The sequence below is a fragment of the Dysidea avara genome, chromosome 6, assembly GCF_963678975.1.
Source record: "Dysidea avara chromosome 6, odDysAvar1.4, whole genome shotgun sequence".
Taxonomy (NCBI): Eukaryota; Metazoa; Porifera; class Demospongiae; order Dictyoceratida; family Dysideidae; genus Dysidea; species Dysidea avara.
The window spans coordinates 17,459,529-17,484,181 of NC_089277.1; the positions used below are offsets into that span (position 1 = coordinate 17,459,529).

At 37.3% G+C, this 24,653-nt stretch overlaps 2 protein-coding genes across 4 annotated transcripts; both read right to left on the bottom strand.

The window, feature by feature from the left end:
• Positions 1 to 1,274: 1,274 nt before the first annotated feature.
• Positions 1,275 to 6,999, bottom strand: LOC136258115 (uncharacterized). Of its 2 annotated transcripts, none has more exons than XM_066051415.1 (3): positions 6,915 to 6,999; positions 3,257 to 3,299; positions 1,275 to 3,143 (listed from the first exon to the last, which is right to left on the bottom strand). In XM_066051415.1, the coding sequence occupies exons 2-3, from the start codon at positions 3,275 to 3,277 to the stop codon at positions 1,365 to 1,367; spliced, it is 1,800 nt and encodes a 599-aa protein (XP_065907487.1). In that variant the 5' UTR covers positions 3,278 to 3,299; positions 6,915 to 6,999; the 3' UTR covers positions 1,275 to 1,364. The 2 variants fall into 2 exon arrangements, with proteins under 2 accessions (XP_065907487.1, XP_065907486.1); XM_066051414.1 differs by having other exon boundaries at positions 1,275 to 3,201; positions 6,915 to 6,982.
• Positions 7,000 to 10,904: 3,905 nt separating this feature from the next.
• On the bottom strand, positions 10,905 to 22,023 carry LOC136258507 (rab-like protein 3). 2 transcript variants are annotated; one of them, XM_066051823.1, is made up of 9 exons: positions 21,831 to 22,018; positions 21,277 to 21,483; positions 21,152 to 21,232; positions 20,050 to 20,086; positions 18,998 to 19,067; positions 17,450 to 17,530; positions 12,830 to 12,901; positions 11,173 to 11,220; positions 10,905 to 11,121 (listed from the first exon to the last, which is right to left on the bottom strand). In XM_066051823.1, exons 1-9 carry the CDS (start codon positions 21,877 to 21,879, stop codon positions 11,047 to 11,049), a joined length of 720 nt encoding a protein of 239 aa, XP_065907895.1. In that variant the 5' UTR covers positions 21,880 to 22,018; the 3' UTR covers positions 10,905 to 11,046. The 2 variants fall into 2 exon arrangements, with proteins under 2 accessions (XP_065907895.1, XP_065907896.1); XM_066051824.1 differs by having other exon boundaries at positions 10,965 to 11,124; positions 21,831 to 22,023.
• Positions 22,024 to 24,653: the final 2,630 nt, after the last annotated feature.

Genomic DNA, 24,653 nt, shown 5'->3' on the forward strand with positions numbered 1-24,653 from the left:
TAGCTTTGATTGCTCTATTAGAGTAGTTACATGATTGCTCTATTAGAGTATCTCGATCGTTTTTAATGCAGTGACAGATGAAAAGTGAAGTGTTGCTGAGAGTTTAATACCTATAAATGTGACCAGATTTGCAAAAAAAAGATACCTTTTTCACACACAAAATTTGACCCATTTTTTGATCTTTGAAGCTTCATAACGTTTTGGTCATTGCATAAAATTGTCTGAACATTTCCATGAGTGCAGCTAAAGTATCTGGCTACATTTTGAAACTAAGAACATGCTGATCAGTGTACTAAGTCAAAAGTTACATCATTTTGTTTGCTCGCCTGTAAAATGTGTGGAAAAGGTACCTTTTCGCAAATCTGGTCACAAATGGTGTTAGTTGAGTGCAACTGCATGCATGTTACTGGAATACAGTGATATATAGTTGTTTGCTATGACAAATTGTCAGTACAACAATGTTTGTGTATTTAGACTGCCACTGAGCTAAATTTTAAAGGGGGTTTCTGTCGAAACCCCAGAAACCCATCTAGATCCACCACTGAATATCACAGGACCAGTAGTGACTAGTTAGTACTGCTAAACCAAAACAAATCGTTTCAGGAAGAACAGTATAATCACGTGCACAGGGAATTGAATCAATTGATATAAATAGACAGCAGTGATTTATGTTCTGTAGAAGAATTCCCTTACCTTGGATCCTTGATAGCTGCATCTGGCAAATGTTAATGTTGATGTTGAAAGACGTATTGCAAAAGCTTTTGGTGTGGAAGGATGTGATAAGACAAGACTTGAAGGACTACATTGGTATAAATGGTATGATAAATCTGTGACATCTGCATGGAGAGCATTTTATATGCAGAAGAATAGCTGATGGAACCTCTAATCTAGTGGACAAACTGCTGAACTGCCACAACCAGAGATCTGTTGTCCAACTTGTTTGAGACATTTCCAAAGAGATTCTGATAGAGGCACAAATGCATTGAACAATGAAGTAAACCAGTCCACCTACAGAAGGGAGCTGTACATGCAGTGTGTAACTTGTTACAAGTGATTCGAGAGTAAGGATAACAATCCCATTGTGATATATTCCTAAATAGCACAGCCTTTTCTATCAATAATCATGAGTGTGTGCAGGATTTAGATCCTGATAAGCATGCAACCAAACAGATATTAGCATTTCACCTTGTTGTGGAACTTGTGGTCTAACTATAATGTTTACCACCTGTAAGCAAGTATTTTCACTTGTAACTTTTATAATATAATCATCACCTTGATTTCTGTGAATGAGTAAAACAATGCAATTACACTGTATATGATTTACATGTGACAATATTATTGTACAGATACAGACATGGTAACAGTTACTTAGGATAACAGAGATACTTGACACAATTAGAAGTAGATTGATGATGCTGTATCATGCTCCTTTGAAAGGTAGACCGTCCACCCATTACAACTAAACATTTGGCATTCTCTGCAATAGTTTTCTGCATTGCTCCAATATATCCACTGTCTTCAATACCATTAGCTGCTCTAATAAAGTCATTGTGGTACTCATCAACTGTTTTATTGCCATACACAGCATTCAGTGCAGTCTGAAACACTTTAGTTCCTTTACCATCAAATGTCTTGTTACTGTCATAGTCAAAATACTTCCCTGATGCTAAGTCACCAAACCTTCCTAAGTCAATAGATAAAAAGCTATGGTTTGTGTTTAATTCTTTAAGAACAAGTGATATATTACTAGCACATTTTAAAAAATGTGTCAAAATTGCATCTCTTGACATACGAAGCACACGCACCATTGCACTTTTTCTGCTATTCGTTCTAAACGCAACTGCTGTGTACTTATTTGAGTCAATTTTCAAAACTGTTTTAACATATCTTTTGCTGTCTTCAATTATTTTAGGACTAGGACGTGCCATGGCAAGACCATTTTCTTCACGGCCTCTACCAATGGCCTTGTGATTTATTGTAATCCTGTCAACCTGCACCCCACGCCAAAATGAAAACCAATACGTTAAATTTGTTTGATTATCATCAGTTAAATACGAGTTGAATTTTTCTAATTTTGGATATAGCTTCCGCTGTTTCATGGTATAAGAAGCAAAACACACTGTTTTTATCACCTCAAAGTGAAAACAATCTAAAAGAGTCTTTGTAAAATTGTAAAATCTCTTCAGCTCTAGATTACATTCGGTGTGATTCTTTAGATCATCATTGACATATACTCCTCCAGGAGGTACCTCATATACTAGGATAACCACTACAACTTTCCTACTCGCATGTCTTGTGAATGTATCCCAGGTTACCATAGGTGGGATACCTTGTTTAGCCGTTTCATTAGTCCAGTATTCTAAGTCAAAGTAATCTCTAAAACGTAACTCATGTGCTAACTCATTAAGCTGGCTTGATACTCTTGGAAATCCAAGTATAGAGTTTCTAGCAAATGGTTCCACAACACTCAAATTTCCAGACTGTTTTGCCCACTTCTGAAATGACCACATGTTTAGTAATGAATTTGTCTGCTGCTCCCAGTAGCTAAGGCAAAGTGCAAATCCAGTCAACGCTCTTTGATGATTTTGATGTACAGATTGATCCAGTAGCTGATCACTCTCACTTTGTGTTTGACTACTCTTGTCTTGACTTAAGGCTTGACTACTGCCACTCTGTGCATGACTACTCCCACTTGGTGCTTGACTTGGTACTTTACTACTCTCACTTAGTGCTTGATTACTCTCACTTGGAACTTGATTACTCTCACTCCATGCTTGACTGCTCCTACTCAGTGCTTGACTGCTCCTACTTGGTGCTTGACTGCTCCTACTTTGTGCTTGACTGCTCCTACTCACTGTTTGACTACTTTCACTCATTGTTTGACTACACTCATATGGACCATGATTGTCACCAGTTGTAGTAGGAAGATCTTGATGGTTATCAAGTATTTGCTGATCATTCTCATGTGTAAACTTTGCATTATTGGTGGACTGGTGTTTTTCATATAACAATGATTGACCATTCTCGTATATAGTCATACTGGTATCATCGTAAAGCTTTACAACAACTTTAGTACTTAAGATACTGAGTATCAATAAAGTCAGGAAAATACAATATAACTTTCTTCTTGTACATTGCAGTATCTGCAAAGAAATAAAAAATACTAGAAGCATGTTAGAGTTTCCAAATGTGGCAATGGAACTAAAATGGAAATGCAAAAAGAACACACTTAAAAGTTCATTCATTTATAACTTACTGGACTTTGTAGAAGATTCATTGAAGAAGCTATAGTTGATAATCTAAAAGATTGAATGCACTGTAAGATGTAGGGAACACATGCAGCAAATAGATGGAGTATATGAAATATAGGCATGATCCCATGCAAGGGTTTGCTGAGGGCCGCATAAACACACAAGCATATAAAATCTTTAATTGTGGGTGAGTGAACAATTATAAGAACAGAATATTGAAATGAAAGTTGATAGCTAAGTGCACTGAAGTACTAACTATGATAATATCCATGCAAAAAAAAAACAGCTAAGCCATAAAAAAATGCAGCCTTCGAAAACCAAAGTGTTGAAATTAAAAGTGGAAGCCAAGAAATGGCTTAAATGGCAAATATTGTATGGTCTAGTTGTTAAGCACAAGTATATATTAAGCACATAATTTTATTAAACACATACTCATTTCTTGTACTTTATCAGCACATGCGGACGAACACAAAGCACCAACACGAGATACAGCTACACAAGATTAACCTATAAGAAATGCTGGAAGTCTGTTGTCTGTGTAAGACTTGAAATCTCATGTGGTTCATAGCAAATAGCTCTGTAAATTTCACTATGCTTACTGAGTGAAATGGCATGGAGTCCATGCTCCACACAAGCAGGAATTTGATTCCAACTATTGGTACACGTATAGTGTCTGTGAATCTCATGACAAGGTTTTTTTATTAGGCACATGCGCTTAACAAATACAATCATGTTAATTGTTAACAACAAATTTTTTGGGAAGTTTTATTAAGCGGATGCACTTAACAACCAGACACTACAATACGAGTACTCTTAACAAATCCAAGTTAAGAAGAAACTCCATGCAATGACAAATACTTTGGTCTCATGTAGCTAGACAACTGCTTTGTGGGTGGGAACTTTTCCCAGTTAGTAAACTCAATAGGTCCCAACAAGTCCAGTTTTTTACTTGTGAAGAGTAAAAACCTCCACATACCACAGCAAAATGGACCAAAATTGTTTCCAAAGTGTCCTTGAGAGATAGGTAGCTGGTGGTGCCTGTTTGTAACATAGAATTGTGCACTGTCAGTTTAATAGAAGTTCCACTTAAGAGACACATCTGATTATATTGAGGTGGGTAAAACCAGGAGGGGGAATGGGAGATAGGTTGGTAAAACTGGGATGGGGAAGGAGAAATTCAATCACTTGTAGCATGCAAAAAGAAACTAGTATTTAAAAAAAATGTAAATTTAAAAATGAAGTAGGGATCTATGCAACAAGAGATGAATGATGGTATTACAGCATAGCTATTTTGCTCAATACCAAAGGAGGGACTTTCCCACTGAGCTATGCTGTAATACCATCATTCATCTCTTGTTTCATTACTTTTTGTTGCATAGATCCCTACTTCATTTTTAAATTTAGAATTTTTTAAAATACTAGTTTGTTTAGTTTTTTTTGTTGTAACACAGCTAGCTACAATGTAACTTGTGACTGTTCTATTAGAATATCATACATGACTGTTGTATTAGAGTATATCTCGAGTCAGCCAAAAGGTGTACAGCTAGCTAGACCAATAAGGGGTGAGGTCATTTGTTTGCTGTTAAGTAAACAGCTAGATTGTTAAGAGGTGTGGTCTCCATACTCTATCACTATTAGTCCACCTAGATCTTTAATTGATGGGCGTGGTCACGAACCTATCGCGAACGGGATACCAGTCACGAACTTGCACATATCTAGTCTTATAGTAGCGCCAGGACTGAAGCACTTCTGATATCCAGTTCTGAAATAATTCTGTGGCTTCTATATGTTACTGAACGAAAGTGTTGATATGGAAAATTAATGCCTCGATATGGTTTCGTTGGATGAAGAAGACAAGCAGCTTGATTGAAGATAAAAGAAAAGACAAGGCACAGAGGGCCTACACTCGTCAGAACCCCCAAAAGACACATCCCACTGATGAGTTGTTATTGTGGCGTAAAATGGTGGCCGTGCGCTGCTTCGTTTGGCCTCTAGCCTTGCTACTATGGTCAGTGAGTGAGGCAGTGAGATTAAAATTCGAGTTTTGGCAATTTCAAAAAAATTCTGTATCCGGCCACCTGTAAGTGTTTTGTTACATTTTATGTTATGGACTTGTACTATTCCGTTAAGGTGATTTTCGTCATGTAAAATGTCTCTCGGATGATTTTTAAAGGCGGAATTTTGGGCGACGTGCAAAATTTTCAGTCTACTTAAACGGTACTACCATACCGTTTGATAGGTGGAGTGAGAATGGAGGAAGCTTGTCATGTCAATAAATTTGTTAAATTTTATACCACTCATTTTTTTAGTACACACTTTCTGTACGTGGCTTATATTCAATTATTAGAACCCCTTTGGTTTAACAGAACAGTTTGTATACTGCTTGATCTGCTTTTCCTGACTCAATTTGTACAAGGCTTGCATGTCTTTATATGCTCATACAAACTGAACCAGGAAAAGCAGACAGAGCAGTATTGAACTAACCACATAGTACATCACTGTTACTAACTAACTGTAGAGTTTGTACGAGCATGGAGAAGTGTGAGAGCAGTCCATGGCCTTGGGGACTGTCCTGGATGTGGACTGGCCTGATGCGTTTCTGCATAGTTTGCTACACTACTTACCTGAATAGTGTGACTGCTTTATTAGAGTTATTGACTGCACTATTAGCCCAAAATTTTTCAATTCCTTGTTTCCCGTCACTTTGCCTACCACATTGGTAATTATTATTGTAATAAATATTTAGAAATACGAATAATTTTTGTTAAATACCGTAATAGAACAATCAGCAATCTTACTACAGCAATCAAAACCATTATTTATTTACTGGGAGGCATTTTACAAGCTTCAAACTCTTCTAAAGTGCTACTTTGTCACTAAATTTCTTGGAAAGTGCTTTGTTGTCGTCTGCGACATGTATGAAAAGCAACGGTCCTTTGAAACATCTACCCTGTTACAAGTTGGCTGGTGGACAGCGCATTGTCAGGCTCACCAAAATATAGAATTTTAATAACAACCGTCTGCCCTCACTATCTGATTACTCTCAGGTGACGGGAAACAAGGAATCTTATTACGTTGGCCTTATAGTATCTCAGATATTGCATACAAATACAGTACTTCTGCTATAGCACCAAAATTCTTTGGGTAGTGGGTAGGGCACAGGTCCACGCCACTGACTGCGGTTGTTCATAAACAACCTTAAGTCCACTGTTACTGGGGCTGCCACTTTGTCGTCATTTCGTAATTATTATCTTAATTCCTGTGTAATTTTGTCTATGTATCCTTAGTTGTGTATGTATGTTTGTTTTTTTTTTGTATATTATTAGTTATTGTATGTGTCTATTGTATGTTTGTTCAGGGCTCCACTGAAAATCAGTTTTACTGAGTGGACTCCCTGCTTAAAAATTACAATTACAATATATATGGCGGATATTACGGTTGTCAAGGAGATGAAAACGATATATACGCGGAGCAATTTATGGAAACCACCTAGATGCATACTCAAAAAAGCTATTTTCTGGCTCGTGACCGGCCGTTTCCAATCCCTATGATTCGTACACTCTATGATAGTTTATGATACACAAGTGAACTGAACTCATTGTCTCAGGTGCCGTTCTACATACCCACGAACCTCCCTTCCAGTATATCACAATTAAAACTTACACTTATTGGTTGGTCTAACCATATGGTCTAACACTCTCAGATGTGTACACCAAACGCGGACCAGGTGCTTCTCTCAGTTAAGCGCGCCTAGATAACATTTATAATGCTCCACCCTCATGCCGAACTCCAAAACCTTCATTTGCAGGCAGCTAGCACCCCCGATGGAATTGTAGCTAAAATTTCATACAAGATCGAGATACTCTAATAGAGTAGTCACTCTAATAAAGCAGTCACAGTGTTCATGAGGCAGTGTAGCTAGCTTAACTATGAAGTTATGAATGAAGGATCTTTGTAAGGGCAGCCATTATTGCTGTCACCTTTTTTTTTCTCTTCAACTTTTCAGCAAAGTGAACCACCCCCCTTTCCAAACTCTGGATCCGCCCCTGTACTTGTTGCTCGTCCAAGTATAAGACAAATTGGTTTATCAGGCGCCTAGCATAAATTTTTGACCCGACTGTCCTTGCAAAATTTTGTAATATAACTAATACTTGTGCATTCAAGTACAATCCCTTTTGATTTCTGCACAGTAATAAATACTAACATCCATAAGGCTCTCATTTGAACCATGGATTATGGAGGGCCATAGGGCCTATGCAAGTATAAGCAAATTTTTGAGATGGTTTACACTAGCCGTTTAACAGAGTTCAGTATAGCTAATGATGAGAGACGTCTTATTTTTTATTAAGACAATATACAACTTAAGTAAAGGGTATACGCTGGGTGGTAACCCTGGCAAGACTTTTATGGTACAAAAATAAAAATTAATAATAATTAGTATAGTGGCATGCATTCAGATTAGATAACCTGATAGATCCCAGTCGGTGAGGCTCTAGAATTTTAAAAATCCTGTATGAACAGGAGACAGTAATGTGAGCAGACTGCTCAAACAGGGATCTTAATATTATCTTATAATTTTCGTCACTTGACAAACATTGGGTACTTGGGCTATTGTGTCTGGCATAAACAACCAATCTAGATGGAAATAAGATCAACAGATAAGCCAGAAAACTGGCTGAAGGTCAAGTTGTAAACAGCTATATCAATCTTCCTTCAACAGCCAAAAGATGTTGCTGGGTATTGGTGTAGATAGTTACAGGGGCGGATCCAGGGGGAGGGGCTTTGGGGGCTGAAGCCCCCCCCCCCCCCCCTTCATATTTAGGCTTTACTTGATCAATATGCTGAGTATTATAATGAAATTTTGTCTTAGCATAATTATATGATCACTAATAATACAAATACTCATAAAACCACCTTATAAACGTATTTACAAGGTATTATCTGTGGATTTATGCTAAAATTTATGCAACAAGGACTCGGATCAGCATTGGAGGTTTACAAGATCGAGATACTCTAATAGAGCAGTCAGCTAACTACTCTAATAGAACATTCACTGGAAACATGTAGTTGGTTCTGTTGTGGAATTTTTCCAAATCTGCCTGCACCTATACATGCAATGAAGTGAATTGGTCTGTTTAAAGGGCTTCATTCATCTACTTGTGTAGTTAATATGTATGACAATACTTAATTCAGGTTCACAATTTCCATTGAAAATGCTCTCAGATTCAATCTTGTATTGTTCAAATTTCAAAATTTTCCACATTCAACATTATTATTCTAACATGCACCTATTCAGTGTTGTGCAATTGTGAGAGGGGTGCATCATGTACTGGGTGTCTGTACCTACCCAAACTTTTCCATTAGCAAAATGCTTCAGAGAGCCATACCTATAATCTAAAGGCAGTATATAAAATATCTACAGGCAGAAAATATTATGAATTTTATGTGGAAATGTCTCCAAATTGCAGTATTTTAGCATCTATTTTTCAAAATTTTCCTGGGGGGGGGGGGGGGGGCATGCCCCCAGACCCCCCTAGTTCCAGCATGCTTTGCTACCTCTACCCAAGAGATTAGTACCTTGAGTTAGCCCCCCCCCCTTTTATAAATCCTAGATCCGCCCCTGAGTTAGTTTGAACAAACAAATGGAATTATTAGAGACCAACACCAAGTCAGGTCTGAATGCTATAAAGGTGGAAGAAAGATTGGTTGGAATGGGAGTTATCCCCTAGGCTCCTTGCATGGTGTGAAATTTTTACAAGAAGCTCTAGATCTGCTAGCTACATATATATAGTGCATTAGCTATCTGTAATTGAAACTGGCTCATCAAATACTGTTACATAGCCACTGCACAGTGCACAGTTTAAGAATAAGCAAATTGATAAATTCTGTGATGACACAAATTCCTGCATGCCAACATAGACAATGTTACAATGCAGACATATTGCTCTGTTGCGGTGTTTTCTACTATAGGCAACCATTCTAGAAGCCAATACACCTAAGCCTGATTTGATCGTCAAATAAAACATCAAGCCAGCAACTCTAAAACATTCCAATGACTGCCAAAATAGCTATGCCATACATGGCCAGCTGACACGAGTAGTTTATAGAACCAAAAAAAGAAAAGATTATTGTAATTAATTCCAGCCTGTTTGTGCGTACAATCTCCTAGCTCTTGTGGGTACCAAAAAAATAAATTTGGAAATCACACAACCAAGCTTTGTCTATTGCCAAAGGAAACTAGAAATTGTTTCTTGAATGCATTCATCATAATTATGCTGCCATGGATTTTTTGCATGATATGCAGTGGAAACCCTCTTAAAGACACCTCTGAATTGAGGACAGCATCTATAAAAGACACACGTCTAGGTCCCAAATTAATAGTACCAGTGTTTTGCGAATCCCTGAATAAAGGAAATCTCTAACTGCCTGTGATATATGACATAAACATTTCTATCCCTAGTGTACAGTACTGTGGTTTTGGGACCATATAAAATTTTCAACTATCAAAATCATTGAGTATACAGATTGCCACTTGTGTATGATGGAGAAGACCTTGGTAAAGGATGTTCCTCTGAGCACTTACCACTACAACACCAGATGAGTTCCAGTTGCATTTGATGTGATAATGCTATCAAGTTGCTGAATGGAAATATTTCCTTAACACAAGACCTCCAGACAACATCACTTCTACTATTATAATCCAGATGGTCATGGATGGAAGAGACCAACTTGGATGACATAACCTCCAGCTCCAGATGCCATGTATCCTCTGTTAAATACTATCTTGTAGATATAAGCCATGACATAAACCTTGATGGTACTTAATGTGAATTTGGATATAATTATTGCTATATTTTATCACCTCCACTACCACAATTGGCACTGGAATAGTGATGAGTCCACCCACTCGTTGCATACTAAACCTAGCCAAAAATTCTCCCAGAAGGAGACTTTTACAGGCATATCCAACACCCCATTTTGGTTAGAATTTATTAACAGAACATAACATTCACATGCAAATCTACATTGAACTGTGTTCATTTGCTGCTTTTGCAATGACTGTTCTATCAGGATAAATGTGACTGCTTTATTAGAACATCTTGTGATCAATCTTTCATGATGTAACTTAACTGACAAGAATGACCTGTCCCTGCTCCACTTGCCACAACTACGACTGTGAAAAGTGCAGGTTAAACAATGCAAAAAGAATGCTGAATCAATGTCAACACATCAACTTGCAGACATGGTTGAAAGCAGTGAACTCTAACATGTAACTAAAAGGCATGCATAGGATTGCTGAAGCCAAGAGAACCAACAAGTTCAAAAGTTCTAGTTTAAGAACCACAAGTATTGAGAATTCAGTTTAAGAACCAAAATCGACTAAGTTACAGTAGTAAAGTACATCGTAGTTCTAGTACCTTACAACAACTGTGAAACATGCTACACTCTGAACAATGTGCCTGATTGTGAGTGCAAGTGTCTTAATAGTTTTGTTGTGTATGTTATATAAACAAGTACACAGAAAAATTTGGAATTTTCAACTAGAGTAGGGACCATAGCACATCGATAAAAAGTACTAAAACAAGCTGGAGTAGTGTACGATATTAATTTACAGTAAAACAATAAGAAGTGTTATATCCCTACTGCGCATACTACTATCATAGTGTATGATTGTACGTAAGTAATATGATTTCATTATACAAATTTGAAATACATACAAATCCAATTGGTGAATTTATATAAGCTGCAGTTGTGAGCAATGCTGTGAAAGTATGAGATGACTGCTGGTTGCTGCTCAGTCAGTTGGAAAGTTGTGCCATGATGATTTCTTTGGTGTGCTGCGTTTCCTCTCGCTGATTTGAGATAACGGCTACTGAGGACACACAAGTATTAGAACATACACACATTACATTATTCTTACCAAATGAGCTTGGTGTGAGGTCTTTGGATAAAATTTGTTTTCTATTATCTATGGTGTACATAAACACACGATAAATAAATATAACAAGCTAAGTGCCTACCATTGGCAATGATCAAACAAGAAGCAATTTAAACTGGTGAGAAATAACTGGACGGTCTACCACCAATATATTATGAAACAGGGCATGTTATAACTTTTAGCAACAGTTTCTCACATGACAGCAAAATCAAATTCAGTGCATTAGTTTTATTCTGAACAATAATTTGACTGAAAAAGATTGAGATACTCTAATATGGCAGTCAGGCAATGATAACACCTTAATAGAACAGTCACTTAGAACATTCTTGCCAAAACTTTCAAATTTCTGGCTTGCATTTGCATATACACATGTACACACCCATGAGGCTTGTATTCGATTTGATTGATGTCCATAGGCTCAGATGACGTGTTTACAATCAGAACACAAACAGAATGTTACTACTACTACTGTTTTGTGGTACGTGCCTTGCTTGCATCAAAGGCACCCATTTGTAGTAACACAAGAGTGCACAGGAATTCTAACATGTGAGAACTGTGTCCAAGGAATGGTGTTGTTGTCTTGGAGGTTTTAGTGGTTAGACACACAGACACACGACAATTTTACATATGGTGTGTCATGTGGCCAAGAAAGTCGGCAAACCACACTGCCAGTATATTGACAAGAAGAAAAGAAAACACAATGTTCACACATGCATAGCTCCAAGGTCCTCTCTCCAAAGCAGACTGTTTTTGTATTATAGCTGTCTACTAGGAAGGACAGGCCACAATCCAAATTTGATCAAAAATCACTCAAGTCATTACACAGATATAGGCGGTCTGAGTTTCAAATTTTTCTCCATTTTCTTTCTTAAAATATTTGTGACAGCAAACTCTCCTTCTTTTCACACACTATACAAAAATTGCTATAAAACTGTACTCAATTGTTTGAAATTTGGCGCATATGGCCAGGCTTGACATAGCTGAAAATGAAACGTAATAGTCACCTTGCTATTTCAGTAATATACAAATGAAAGTTCTAGAACATTCTATGGGCATTGAATTAGGCTTTCAAAGACCAGGTATCTATTTTTCTTTGATTTCACAACTTTAAAATCCCAGTGTTTTAAAGACTGCACCTTGTTTTACTGCTTGCAGGTATGACTTAGTTGTTGCTAGGCAATGGAACAGAGTAACAAGCATGTTATATTGGTTTCCTTATAAAGGAATTTCCCATAATTGATGATAAACAGTGGAGCCATTTATAATGGAATTAAGGTTATAAAAGAGTGTACCTTTTTATGGGGAAAACAGTACCATTAGAGATTGTAGGGAACTAAGAAATGTCCTTTCTACAGAGGTTATGTAAATGCAGTGTCCCTTTATTCTGAGGGTTGTTTAAGAGAGGTTTCAGTAAGAGTACCAATATCCTGCCTCCCAACAGCACAAACATGCACAACAAAATAACAACAAACTAATATCTTATTTATAGCCATAAATTCTACACAAAATCTTTAAGGCAAAAAATTCTGTTACAACAACGAAACAATATGTGATGGAAGACAAACCAATTATATGATGGAAGACAAACCAATACCACAATTTAGTCAGTACGTAACTGTGTATACAAACACGTACATACCTTATCAAAGAAATTATTTAGTTTTATCATGTGTGGTGATCCAGGAGCAAAGTGGTGACATTGTGTACAATCCTAAACAACACATAACATAGTATTATACATACGTACATATTCACTGGACACTGCATATACAAAAAATTAGATATGTATCCATGCATGAACATGCCATCTGTGAGTTTATTTAACTTTTGTAGGGTTGTTTACCACATGAGTTTATTAATAAAGATTTGTAGTGGCCGAATTACCTTCCAGACTTCGTGAGAATCTCATGTGTGCCCTAAACCAGGAATAATGGTTATACCCAGTGGCATAGCTAGACTTTTGCCATGCCAGGGCATTGGGTGGGCAAACCATTCGACCATGCAACATGCCCATCTTCATATGGACATAAACACAGCATTTTAAAAATGTGTATCCATCACTACGTATATCTACAGTATTGTATGCAAGATGACTAATGTACTGTAACCTTACTCTAAGTGAACGCTTGCTAGCTATTGGTTTTTTTATTCCTTACTACATCTCTGTATGTGTCTTAATACCAGACTAGGAAGAAACCTGAATTAAAGCACGAGGCGCTTGTAGTGTTGTATCACGTGATGACTATGCCCTGCCAGTGCCACTAGAGTTGTTAGCCTAGAAACAAAAAAGAAAACAATTGCTGACTGAATACCATTTGAACTATCACTAATTAGTAAATACACGGCTATAGTGTGTATGCGTTGAGCTGGATCCTCAAAAACATTTAATAACTCATCATGGATGCAATTACACAATATCTTGAAATTTGACTTATTTGTAGCACTGCTTGACCTGCTAAAAATATTTCAAAATTGTTGCGTTCAAATGCCCGACACAATATTTACGACCAATCAAAATTTCACCATACATTTCATATGGGAAGCCATAAAAGTACAACATTCACTACAACCCTTTCCCAACCTTATAATGGAGCCAAGCCATACAATCTGTTGTTGACATTTTTATTGTCACCACTAATCATCTGGTTGGCTGAAATGTTAATTTTCTTGAGAAAAAATCCACTTTGTATTTTTAGCTGTTTTTCAGGATCCAGCTCAACTTGTACATACTATAGATAGATGCTAATGCCTAGGCTACCTCGCCTCTTTCTCTGATCAGAGTTTTGACCACACTGATAGTTACACAAGTTAATCCAAGTGTTAACTGTCCATCCAACTATACTGGAAGAGTTAACAATTCTTGTCACACTGCTGTGTGGTTTTTTTTTGTTTTATAATCACATGATCTCACTTCTATTTATTGCCTCCTATTATTTGTACACAATTGAGTTACTTGTAGGGAAAATCCCTTGGATAACCCCATCTCTGTCCATCGACTAGTTGGAAAGAAGAGCATTGGAAAATAACATGGTTAGCATTGTGTAAGTTATGCTATCTATTCTTGTACAATAGCCAATTTTAATCCAGCCCACGTCTTTAATTGCTTGGGCAGCTGATGGTGGGTCAAAGTAGTCTGATGCTAGGGGTTTAGCTACACCACTGGTTACACCATATGAGACAATTTACCCTGACACACCCATTACTCCACACTAGCCTTTACATTGTGTTGGTTAGTCGCAACTAGTTAATTATTGTGAAGACGAAAGGAAAGGCAAAGCACAGAAGGACGCTACTTGTTGTAACCAGAAAAGGTACTTGTAGTACATGCTGTATAAACTCCCATAACTTAATCAAACAGTATGGTTAGTAACTGGTTCCCCCTAAGATGAATGGTACTCAGGAAAATGCTACCATTAAAAACCATCATAAAATATATATATATATATATATTACACGCACCAAAAATCACCTTTATGGATAGTCTTGGTGTATCTAACATTTAAATCCACAGTTACAAACAAGAAAACATTTGTGACCGGATATGCAAGAACCCCATATGTTAACACATTTTTCGAATTCCATTTTCTTTATCTAAATAGCCTAAGGATCAGTTAACCAAAGTTTCAGCTCTAGAGCCTTGAACTTTCAAAGATACAGTACTACAAAGTAGAAACAACAGGAAAATCGATTTGTACAGTGACAATATGGAAAATAAACTGCAGGTGCTGAATTAAATGGTCATAACTTATAAATGCAGTCCTCTACTGAGATGAAACTTACACTATCAGGTTCTGCATGAATAGGCAAATCCATTGGTGGGTAAATTTTGCCTTTCAGGCCCTTCCTACGACCAGGGCAAAGGCAAAAACATGAGAAAAAAAAAACAATAGTGAACTACTCGTCCAACACGAGGCAGACTAAAGCTCATATCCTCCGTCTCCTTGGGAGCACTGACATGGAACAAAGATTTCTGCACTCCTCTTGCTTTGGGGATCACAATGGTACAAAAGTATTTGCCATTACCAACTTCCTTCACTGTGAAACAAGTGCTAAAAAAACTATGGAATTTTTTCGAAATTTCTAAATGTTTTACTCACTGCGTTTATTATTCTACTGTAAAACTAGGCCTGTGCTAACATATGGGATTATTGCAGATTTGGTCAAATTTACAGAAAGCCGAAAAATGAATTTTTTAAAATTGCCAAAACCTGATTTTCAGATTGCCAGCCTGCCTGTCTGACCTTAGTCACAAAGCAGAGATCAAATGACGCAGCAGAGACCAAATGAAGCAGCACACAACCACCATTTCATGCCACAATAACAAATTCACAGGTGGCATGTGCCTTTCCTAGTTACAACAAGTGTCTGTCTTCTGCACTTTACCTTTCCTTTCATCTTCAATTACATGGTCATCTTGTAGAAGGGAGTAGACGCATGAGCTGCACTTATAAATGATCACAAGGAACCAGCAAGATTGAGATACGTTAATAAAGCAGTCACAGCCACATGTGTACATCATAGTTATGCTATAGCAAAAGTCAGTGCAATTAAAAATTATTACGTAGGGTTCAGCAATAAACAATTTAGTTAGCTGTTACAACATAGCTATGTGGGAAAATCCCTACTTTGACACAGAACAGATGTGTCAATGTAGAGCTGCATAGCTATGCATGTTGTAATAGCTACCATCACTGATCTCTTGTTCACTACTTTTTATTGCTGGAACTTCATTTTAAAATTTTTAATTGCACTACTAGTAACCATAGAATTCACCAACACCACGTCACTCACATGAATGGTACCGAGCATCGCTTCATTTAAAGAGCATCTCAGCTGTTAAGCCGCCCAAAGAAAGTGGTTCTTTCATATCACCTACCATTACTTTACCTGACTGGCCTTACCTCCGTACACAGTGCTACCTGACACTAGTATGCCAGGACATTTATGCTACACTAAATGCCATTAGACTCAGTACGTGATGGTAATCTGATTGATATACAAAAGATCATGTGACTACTAACTGGATTTCCTGATAAACTAAAAACACAACCAAAGTTTGTAATGACAACATCACCCATTCATCACTTCCTTCATATCACAAGTACTTTGGTCATTGATAGCTAAAAGTGACCATCTCAGCAAAAACCCGACTTGTTCACACAACTTCCAATTTTTTTTTTTTTTCTCAGCATTATCTACAGTGTCCAATGACTGTCTTTTGTGGTGAGTAGTCTTGGAATTATAGGGCTAGACAATAGGAAGAGCAAGGAAATTGATTTGTATAAAGTAATTCTGCAGGCACTTACATTTGTAGCCATAACTTCTGTTTGCATTAGTTCTACAATGTTGGAATTTGGCATAAAAGGTTTACCATGGATTAGCTAATCAATCAAGGTATAGTTTTAGTCCTGTAGTCACTTACACATATGGGTATAATTGAAGAAATGACGATCTTGTTTATCTTTACCACATTGCAATTAAATGCATGTGATACATATACCATTGGGACTACAGAAACAAAGATTTTTTAACTCTCCGTGAGCAGGCGAATAAGATGGTGTGTAGTTTTAAATGATTTGAGTATTCAGTAATGGCTTGATAAAACCTTGTATAATTTTCTTTGTAGAATGAACAATTTTACGAACTTTTAAATCACGTTTTTCTCACAAGCTGGGTTTTGCTGAGACGGTCACAAATGACAGTGCTGATGAACTGTGTACCTGAGAGTACCAAAATACTGTCACTCCGTGAAAACCGTGACCTCTATTTAAGGGGACTCTTACGCTTTAAAACATTGATCCCTGGGTTTTTTAGGGAGAACTTAGTTTGATAATCTAGGTGATGAATTTTTAGTTAGCTGTCTAAGCAGAGTAAGTAAAAATACCATTCCTTTTACTTGTGTAATAACCAAAGCTGGTTGTTTTGCTTTAATATCAACTTTGTTGATGCAAAATTGATTCAATAAAAAAATTGTTGTCGTAGTATGGCATCATTTTAGAAAGCTTATTGTTCAAAATGGGCATTCAGTATTTAACACTACACCCGCACGCACGCACGCACACACACCCACCCACACCCATGCACACACCCGCACGCACACACACCCACCCATGCATACGCACGCACGCACACACACACCCACACCCATCCATGCATACACACGCACACGTACCTGTACACATGCATGTACACATTATACTAAACAAACAAACACACAAACACACACACACACACTACAAAACTACACAGCTCTACTCACCACATTTAAAATTTCTGCACCAGCTTCGTGTGCTACACTACTACCTTTCTCAATATCCCCACCAACTGTACCAATCTGATCCTGCCAAAGGAAACCACACTTGAATACAAGAACAATTTTGTACTTGAGCAAAGCTAACTTACTGGACTTGCAATATACGAACAAGAAAATCTAGCCAAGACTTTATAATACGTACTGACTACTCCATGCTCCATACATTTCACAATTCAAACAAAATCAGTGACTGCTCAATTAGATTTGTGTGTTTTATTAGAGTATTTGCATGGAGTTCTGTGGATATACTAACTTATGATGTATTACATGTGTAGGATATTTTGGGAGGGAAATTGATATTAAACTGATAATGCTCAGATTCTGAAATCTTTACTTGCTTGTAAATTGTCAAGATACAATTCATTTTCAGTGCCACAAATAGAAATTTTATTGTTAGAGTATAGTATTCAGACAGTTGAAATAATCAGGACATTTGTCCATGGTCCCATTTGTATCGGTGTACATACATTTAGACCCTAATAAGGGCACTGTGGTAAGGTCTGAAGGTATCAGAACTTGTACATAAATGAATTCACAGATCTACTATTTGGAGGGTATTACAATGAATTCCCAGGACTGAATGTGCCAAAACTACAGTACAAAACAATATGAAACTTGCTAACTAAGACATCTCTGAACAGTGCTAAATAAGAACCGGCCACTTGCCCAGATGGTGAGAGTTGATAAACCCAGCTGTTGTTGTCACTTAGCTTAAATACTGTATTTGCAAAAGTGTTACCATCAGCAACAGTTTGATTCACAATTACACGAGGAATTGTTTGACATTTAAAGGCATAACAAAGGAAGAGTTAAGATTGAGGTACTAATAAAAGTTTAGTTGAGTAGTACAATATGTAGCTCATGTTTCATATCCTGAGTACTCCTGTATTCATAATTACGTATTTAAAAAGTACTGTACTCGTAGCTCAAGTCTAATAGTAATAATAATAATTTAGGACTAGACAGAGGGTAAGTTAATATTATATTAATCTCTGCACAACACTGAAGTTTTGTTACCTACGTCCAATGGTCTAGCTATAGTATGGACTTTATAATAGTTGCTGACCCTACAATATACGGACCAAATTTGTGTGAACGGCAGCTGCTATTCCTTAAATGTTGCCAATTTCCAAAATTATAGAGGCTTGGAGGAGAATAAAAATCAGAAGGTTAGAATCTTTGATCTAGTTCAAGTAGAGTTATACATTGTATCACAGTTGGTTTGTAGGCATTTTTATCAGAATAGACAGTGGAGATACTTTCAATGCTTGTACAAATGATCAAAAAGATACTCCAATAGAGCCGTCTCACTATAGTAGGACCTCCACAGATCAAAAAGACTATGTGCTTATAGAGGTGGCCGTATTAGAGAAGTAATGAAACACATGTATAGCACTGCAAAAGCAAGCACAGCATATTTGTAGGCACTGTATTAAGTTTTAACCAATATCATTGTATGGCTGAGTGTTTAAAACATGTGCACAAGTGTCATACCTGTTTAGTGCCCACAACCAAAATGGGAATGTTCTCTCCAACAAACTTTTCCATATCAAAGTCAATCTCACTACATCAAGCAAGTATGCACACAATAATGAAGTGACATACTTGTATGTACAGTGTAATCTCATTAACAAGACAAAAAATGTGCCAATGATGTGGTCTTATTGATGATGAGGTCATGAAGTACAGTGATTAATTAACCCTTAAACCCCCATACATTGACACATGGCTGTAAATTAAACAAAGCACTGTAACTTATGAAGCATTCTTCCTATGGCTACATAATAAACACCATTTTATTCATAATTAAACAAGGATTAAAATGGTACCTAGGGGTTTACCCTAGCACAAAAGCATGGAGCCAAAACTTACTCTGAAACTATTGTTACACAAATTAAGCTCTTACATGACTTTAGTAAATGGTTATATCTCCTTCCTACTTCATCAGATTCGTGCATGAAATAAACACGAGGCAATTCCCCATTCAATAGCAAGTCATGCCATATATAGCTCACATGATTTAATGATTGCTATTATGGCTACCGTCACGAGTATTGAGAAATAACAGAAAATTGAGTTGCTACCTACTCCATAACTAGTAAGTCTCTGTTAACGTTACAGTGGTTATTTAGACTCACTCAAGTATCCCAGTGAATAAACTTTCTGTTGGTATATGGCTTAAGGCTAATATAATAGAATGGTTTTGTGTAATCACGTATCGTGAGTATCAAACTATCAATATCATTGTCCCAAATTTATAACCAAATATACTTCATGACCTCATTAATAAGACCACCTCATTATAGTGACCATGTAAAGTAAGTCACAAAGGTGTACTTCATGACTTAATCATTAAGACCGTCACTGTGTTATTTTTCAAAAATTTCGATCACAAAAATGTGTGTCCCTGTACTAACACAATGAGCAATTTGCGTGTACTATATTCTGCCAGTCACGTGGGAAAATGAATGATACATTAAGGTAGGCTAGAAATAATCCATATTTCTATACCAGTACATATCTACTACAACACACACACAACTCACTCTGCACTGTGGGAAGATAACTCTGAATTGCTTGAACCTGTCAATAAACAAATACATTACAAGTACAAGGGAGAGAAAAAAGGAACAAAGAAAGGAAAGTCACCTAAACCAATATACTAGTGGACACTCGCATGACTGAATTAGGGATTAAATGTCTACTAGTAATCTGCAAGAGTAGATGACCTTCCTTGTTTCAGTACTTTTTCTATGAATCCTAATCGAACTTGAAATTCCTTGTAATGTTATTATGATGACCTGGTGAATATGTACATAAGAAATACTAGTGCTGGACTTGATGCTATTGTGTGAATGTGCACCTCAACTATTAATTACTGAAATAGTGAAGTGGCCATTATGCTCTGTTTTCAGCTGTGTTCAGCCTGTTACACAGCATTTCCAATAAAGAACAGTTTGAGTATCACCTCTGTAATCAATCTAGCTACTACGGAAAATACAGGCAATTTCTGTTAAAACTATCATGAGGTACCGCAAATTGACACCTTACACTGTCAGCAAAGATAACAAAGGAGGACACAGATAAATCCATGAAGCAAGCATTGTGCGTATTATGGTATGCTAAAAGACACCTGTCGGACTGAAGCAACATCACACAGTAAAAAAAATCAAGCCCATAGATTTAGCTGTTATCAAGTTACACTTGTTTGAAGGCATCAGTCAGATGAGTCAGTTAGTAGAAAATTCTGCTAAACAATTTTTTTAAAATGTAACAACTTATTGGAAGCATTTCAGGTCACACCGAAAACCAGTATGACAAAAGAAGGATAATGGTAAGCCATGATGCATGCATTGTATGTACAGTGGTATGCCATAATTCAGTTACGCTTGTTTGAATTTCAGATGTCGGTCAATCAATCAATTGGTAGCATTTTAAAAATTGTAGCAACTTACTGGAAGCATTTCAGGTTACACTGAAGGCACTTTTGGGCTTGGCTATTCTATAGGATCATGAAGGTTTGTATGAAAACATATTGACCAGAAACCAACCTACAATACCTTCAGCAATATTGGTTAGTAACATAGTACTACTGTACACTGATAAGATAAGTAAGAATTAAATGAATTCTGTGAACACAAGACTTACTCTGACACAAGGCTTCTGAAATCCATTTCCTTAAATTAGTGTGTGACTTCCGGTTGGTCAAGTCGTGCACTGCAATTATTCCTGATGAACAGAGATTATTTCAGTCCCAAACATTATACACTCACCATTTACAGAATTATAAAATATCGACCTTCCTTTTTCATGTCCAAGAGTCCCGCCAATATCCCAGAACTCAATGTAGTAAGAAGGTGCTGAAGGTATCTTGTTGTAATCATGTAGTCGCACCTCTACCGAACATCCAATAGTGTATGCAGGATTTGACAGCACATCATCATGGCACAAAATATGAACTAGTGACGTTTTCCCTACACCTGTGGGAATAAAAACATCAATACACAAGTATGATCAATAAATACTTTTATTTATCATTGCTTTACAATGCATCAAGATTACTACAGAAGCGTTGTGTACATAAAGGTGTTGAGGGATATTATATGGCCACATGTGAAAATGCAGTGTAACGGATAACTCGGTAAAACACACACAAAATGGCATACTCAGAAGAACCATAGACAGTATATGAAGAGACTCGATGCAGAGACAGAACACGTACTGCACAAATAAACCGGCCTCCTTTTAATCGCGAAATTAATTAATTTAAATACACCACAGCGTTTTAATGATATTACTCTCTGACTATAACTATTAATGTTCTTACCCGAGTCTCCGAGCACAAGTATCTTAACTTTCTTGTTGTAATCTGTCATAGCTCACGTACATGGATGAACGACTCTCAAAATCCGCGCAATTAAAATTAACACCCACAATCAAAGATGTGCTGATATGATGGAGATGTATGAAACCATAGATAGCCCCGAGGATAGCTCTGGAGATAGCCATAAACATGTCTACATCTGCCAACAACACGATACACTTCATGGAGACTACGAATTGTGGAGAACGAAACTTTCTGTGATCACGTGACACATTTAGCACAATCCAAAAGGCTGATTTTTTTTAAAACAAAAAAAAGTTCGAGGCTGAGCTATTATAGTACCACTTAGTCTACCACTAGGAACTGCTAGTACTCGGCTGAAGAGATAGAACTCAGATTAGCTGTACAACACTGGAGAAGTTGCCGCAAATTCAGTTAAACACTGATATCAAGTCGTTGCTTCAGATTGGTGGGTTGAAGGAACTCACAGTACATGTACCAGAAGAATATCATTCATTGTATACTCCACATGATGGATAAAGGAGTGGATAATGAAAGAGCACACAAACTGGGCCAACTAAACAGCTGAATATTGTCTTTTCACTGTCCGCTTCAGTACCTCCAGCAGGCCACAAATTATAAGTTATACCACACGATTGCACTATTCTCAAAGTGCCACTAAATCTTTTCCTTGCTCTGCCACACTTTCAGTTAGACTAGTGAAAAAAATTGGATCTATAGTACCCATTTGCTAAAGTTTGTACCTTTGGAATAACCGGCCCGATCCAGAATAACAGACTTGTGGTGGTGGCTGACTTTACACTGTATGGTTGAAAAGCTTTGATAGTACTTCCATTGGTGTTGTTCATGATTATATGAATAAACTGTTAGTAATGGTGTACTCTTACCCTGGAATGCTTCATTCTGAACATTTGGAGAAGCAATGTCTCTATCTTCAGTGTCTCAACCTGTTTAAAATAATGCTTGTCTAAGTAGCTAGTCTAAAAGGTCTACAAATGACTGCTAAACACTGCTCTAATCTGTGTGAACTAAACCTTGTCAATTACTGAAGTAGAGATCAAAATAAAATTCAGTATGGCAAATACTGAAGTGATATGATGCTACTTTATACCACACGTTAGAAGTTTGTGTTTCCCAGCCAGTTATAGTGGATGAATCATAAACTAATTGACTAGCTTGTTCCAGAGATGTTCCAGTTGACTTTACTGTCAGTCAATGTACAGGATGTGAGGAATGTCAAGTGCATGTCCAGTTTTCTGAAGTTTAAGCTGGTACTGTAACCAATGTATTGCAAACTCTAATGTTTGCTGGAGGTTCTAAAGTAATAAGATTTTGTTGCTATGATCCTCTGTCACTTTCATTGCCATGCTACTCTGCAATTGTGTATTGACGCAGTGGCTATTGTAATGTCTGACAAGTGGCTATTGTAATGTCTGACATCTTGCATTATCAGCTCATGGTAGACTATGACATGTTGTCATGTTAGTGATAGCTCACTGAAATCACCAGTCTCATTACAAGCTCTCCTACTGAATCTCACAACTCTAGTTGTACCGCACAGATCTTGTAGCTATCATGGTGGTAATTTTTAATTTGATATTTATGTAGAGATAAGACAAACCAACAAATGTGGCCAGACATGTACTTTTAACACTGCAAGCCTTACTATTAAATGTCTACTTGCTATTGCTAATGCACTTATCAATGCTGGTTCGCCACCATATATGTCTGTAGGATTAGAAATGAATCGTTTCTAATCATAGGGTGACCGTACCCAGACTGAAGTGCTTCTATAGGGGACCGGATTTGATAAATAATGCCGGTAGCAATTTAGCAATTGCAAGCCCCCAGTCAGTAAAGTATGTGGGGCTTGACATTCATAAGTGCATAACTAGCTGGTTTCTTGTGGTGCATAGATTTGCATTGAGGTTTGGTGTTTTGCGGTTTTGCCTAAAATACGTTCTCGAGGCGTTCTTGCCATAATTTTTGCGGCCCGGGACGCAACTGTGCCAGGATGGAGAATCTCGAAGAGTTGGAATCTGTTAACATTTTAAGTCTTCCTGTGGAGATTTTGGTTTATATAGCGTCCTTTCTACCTACAGCTCGTGATAAAGTGAAGTTGCGATATGTATCACGAACACTAAGAGTTGTGAGCGAAACACCATCACTATGGAGTGAGTTTGTATGGCCACTTTATGACCGTCGAGAGGAACGTTCTGTAATGAATGTGTTGAAGGCTTGTGGAGACTACATTAGACGATTGGTCTTCCCTGATCACGTGACACCTTCGAAACTAATGAGAATTCTGAGCCATTGTAACAATGTAACGCAACTTTGCCTACCATCAGAAACTAAGTTAGACTCTGAGCAATTAAAAACTGCTGTGCAACGAATGAATCATTTGGAGAAATTGGAAGTTCGGTTAACATTTGGTATCAAGTCGTTACTCCAGATTAATGGATTGAAGGAACTCACAGTACACTTACCAGCATACTGCTTCATGTTGTGTCATGCAGTGGCACGAGAGTGGGTGTTACATGGTTTTAACCCATGCTCTTTTAACATTGTCATTGAATTATTTTACAACCAGTTGGGGAGAAGTTTCATGAGATCGTGGTCACAGTGGAATTCTAGTCTCCCAGTGGGTTCCAAAGCTTATTTCAAATTGTATCAGAAATACAGAATGCCACTAAATCTTTTCCCAATCTTACCAGCAATTCAGTTGGAGTTTGGCGAAAGAGCTGCCCTACCATTTGTCAAGCCTAGTAGCTTTGGGTTACTGGGCTTAGAGCGAGACCTATTAAT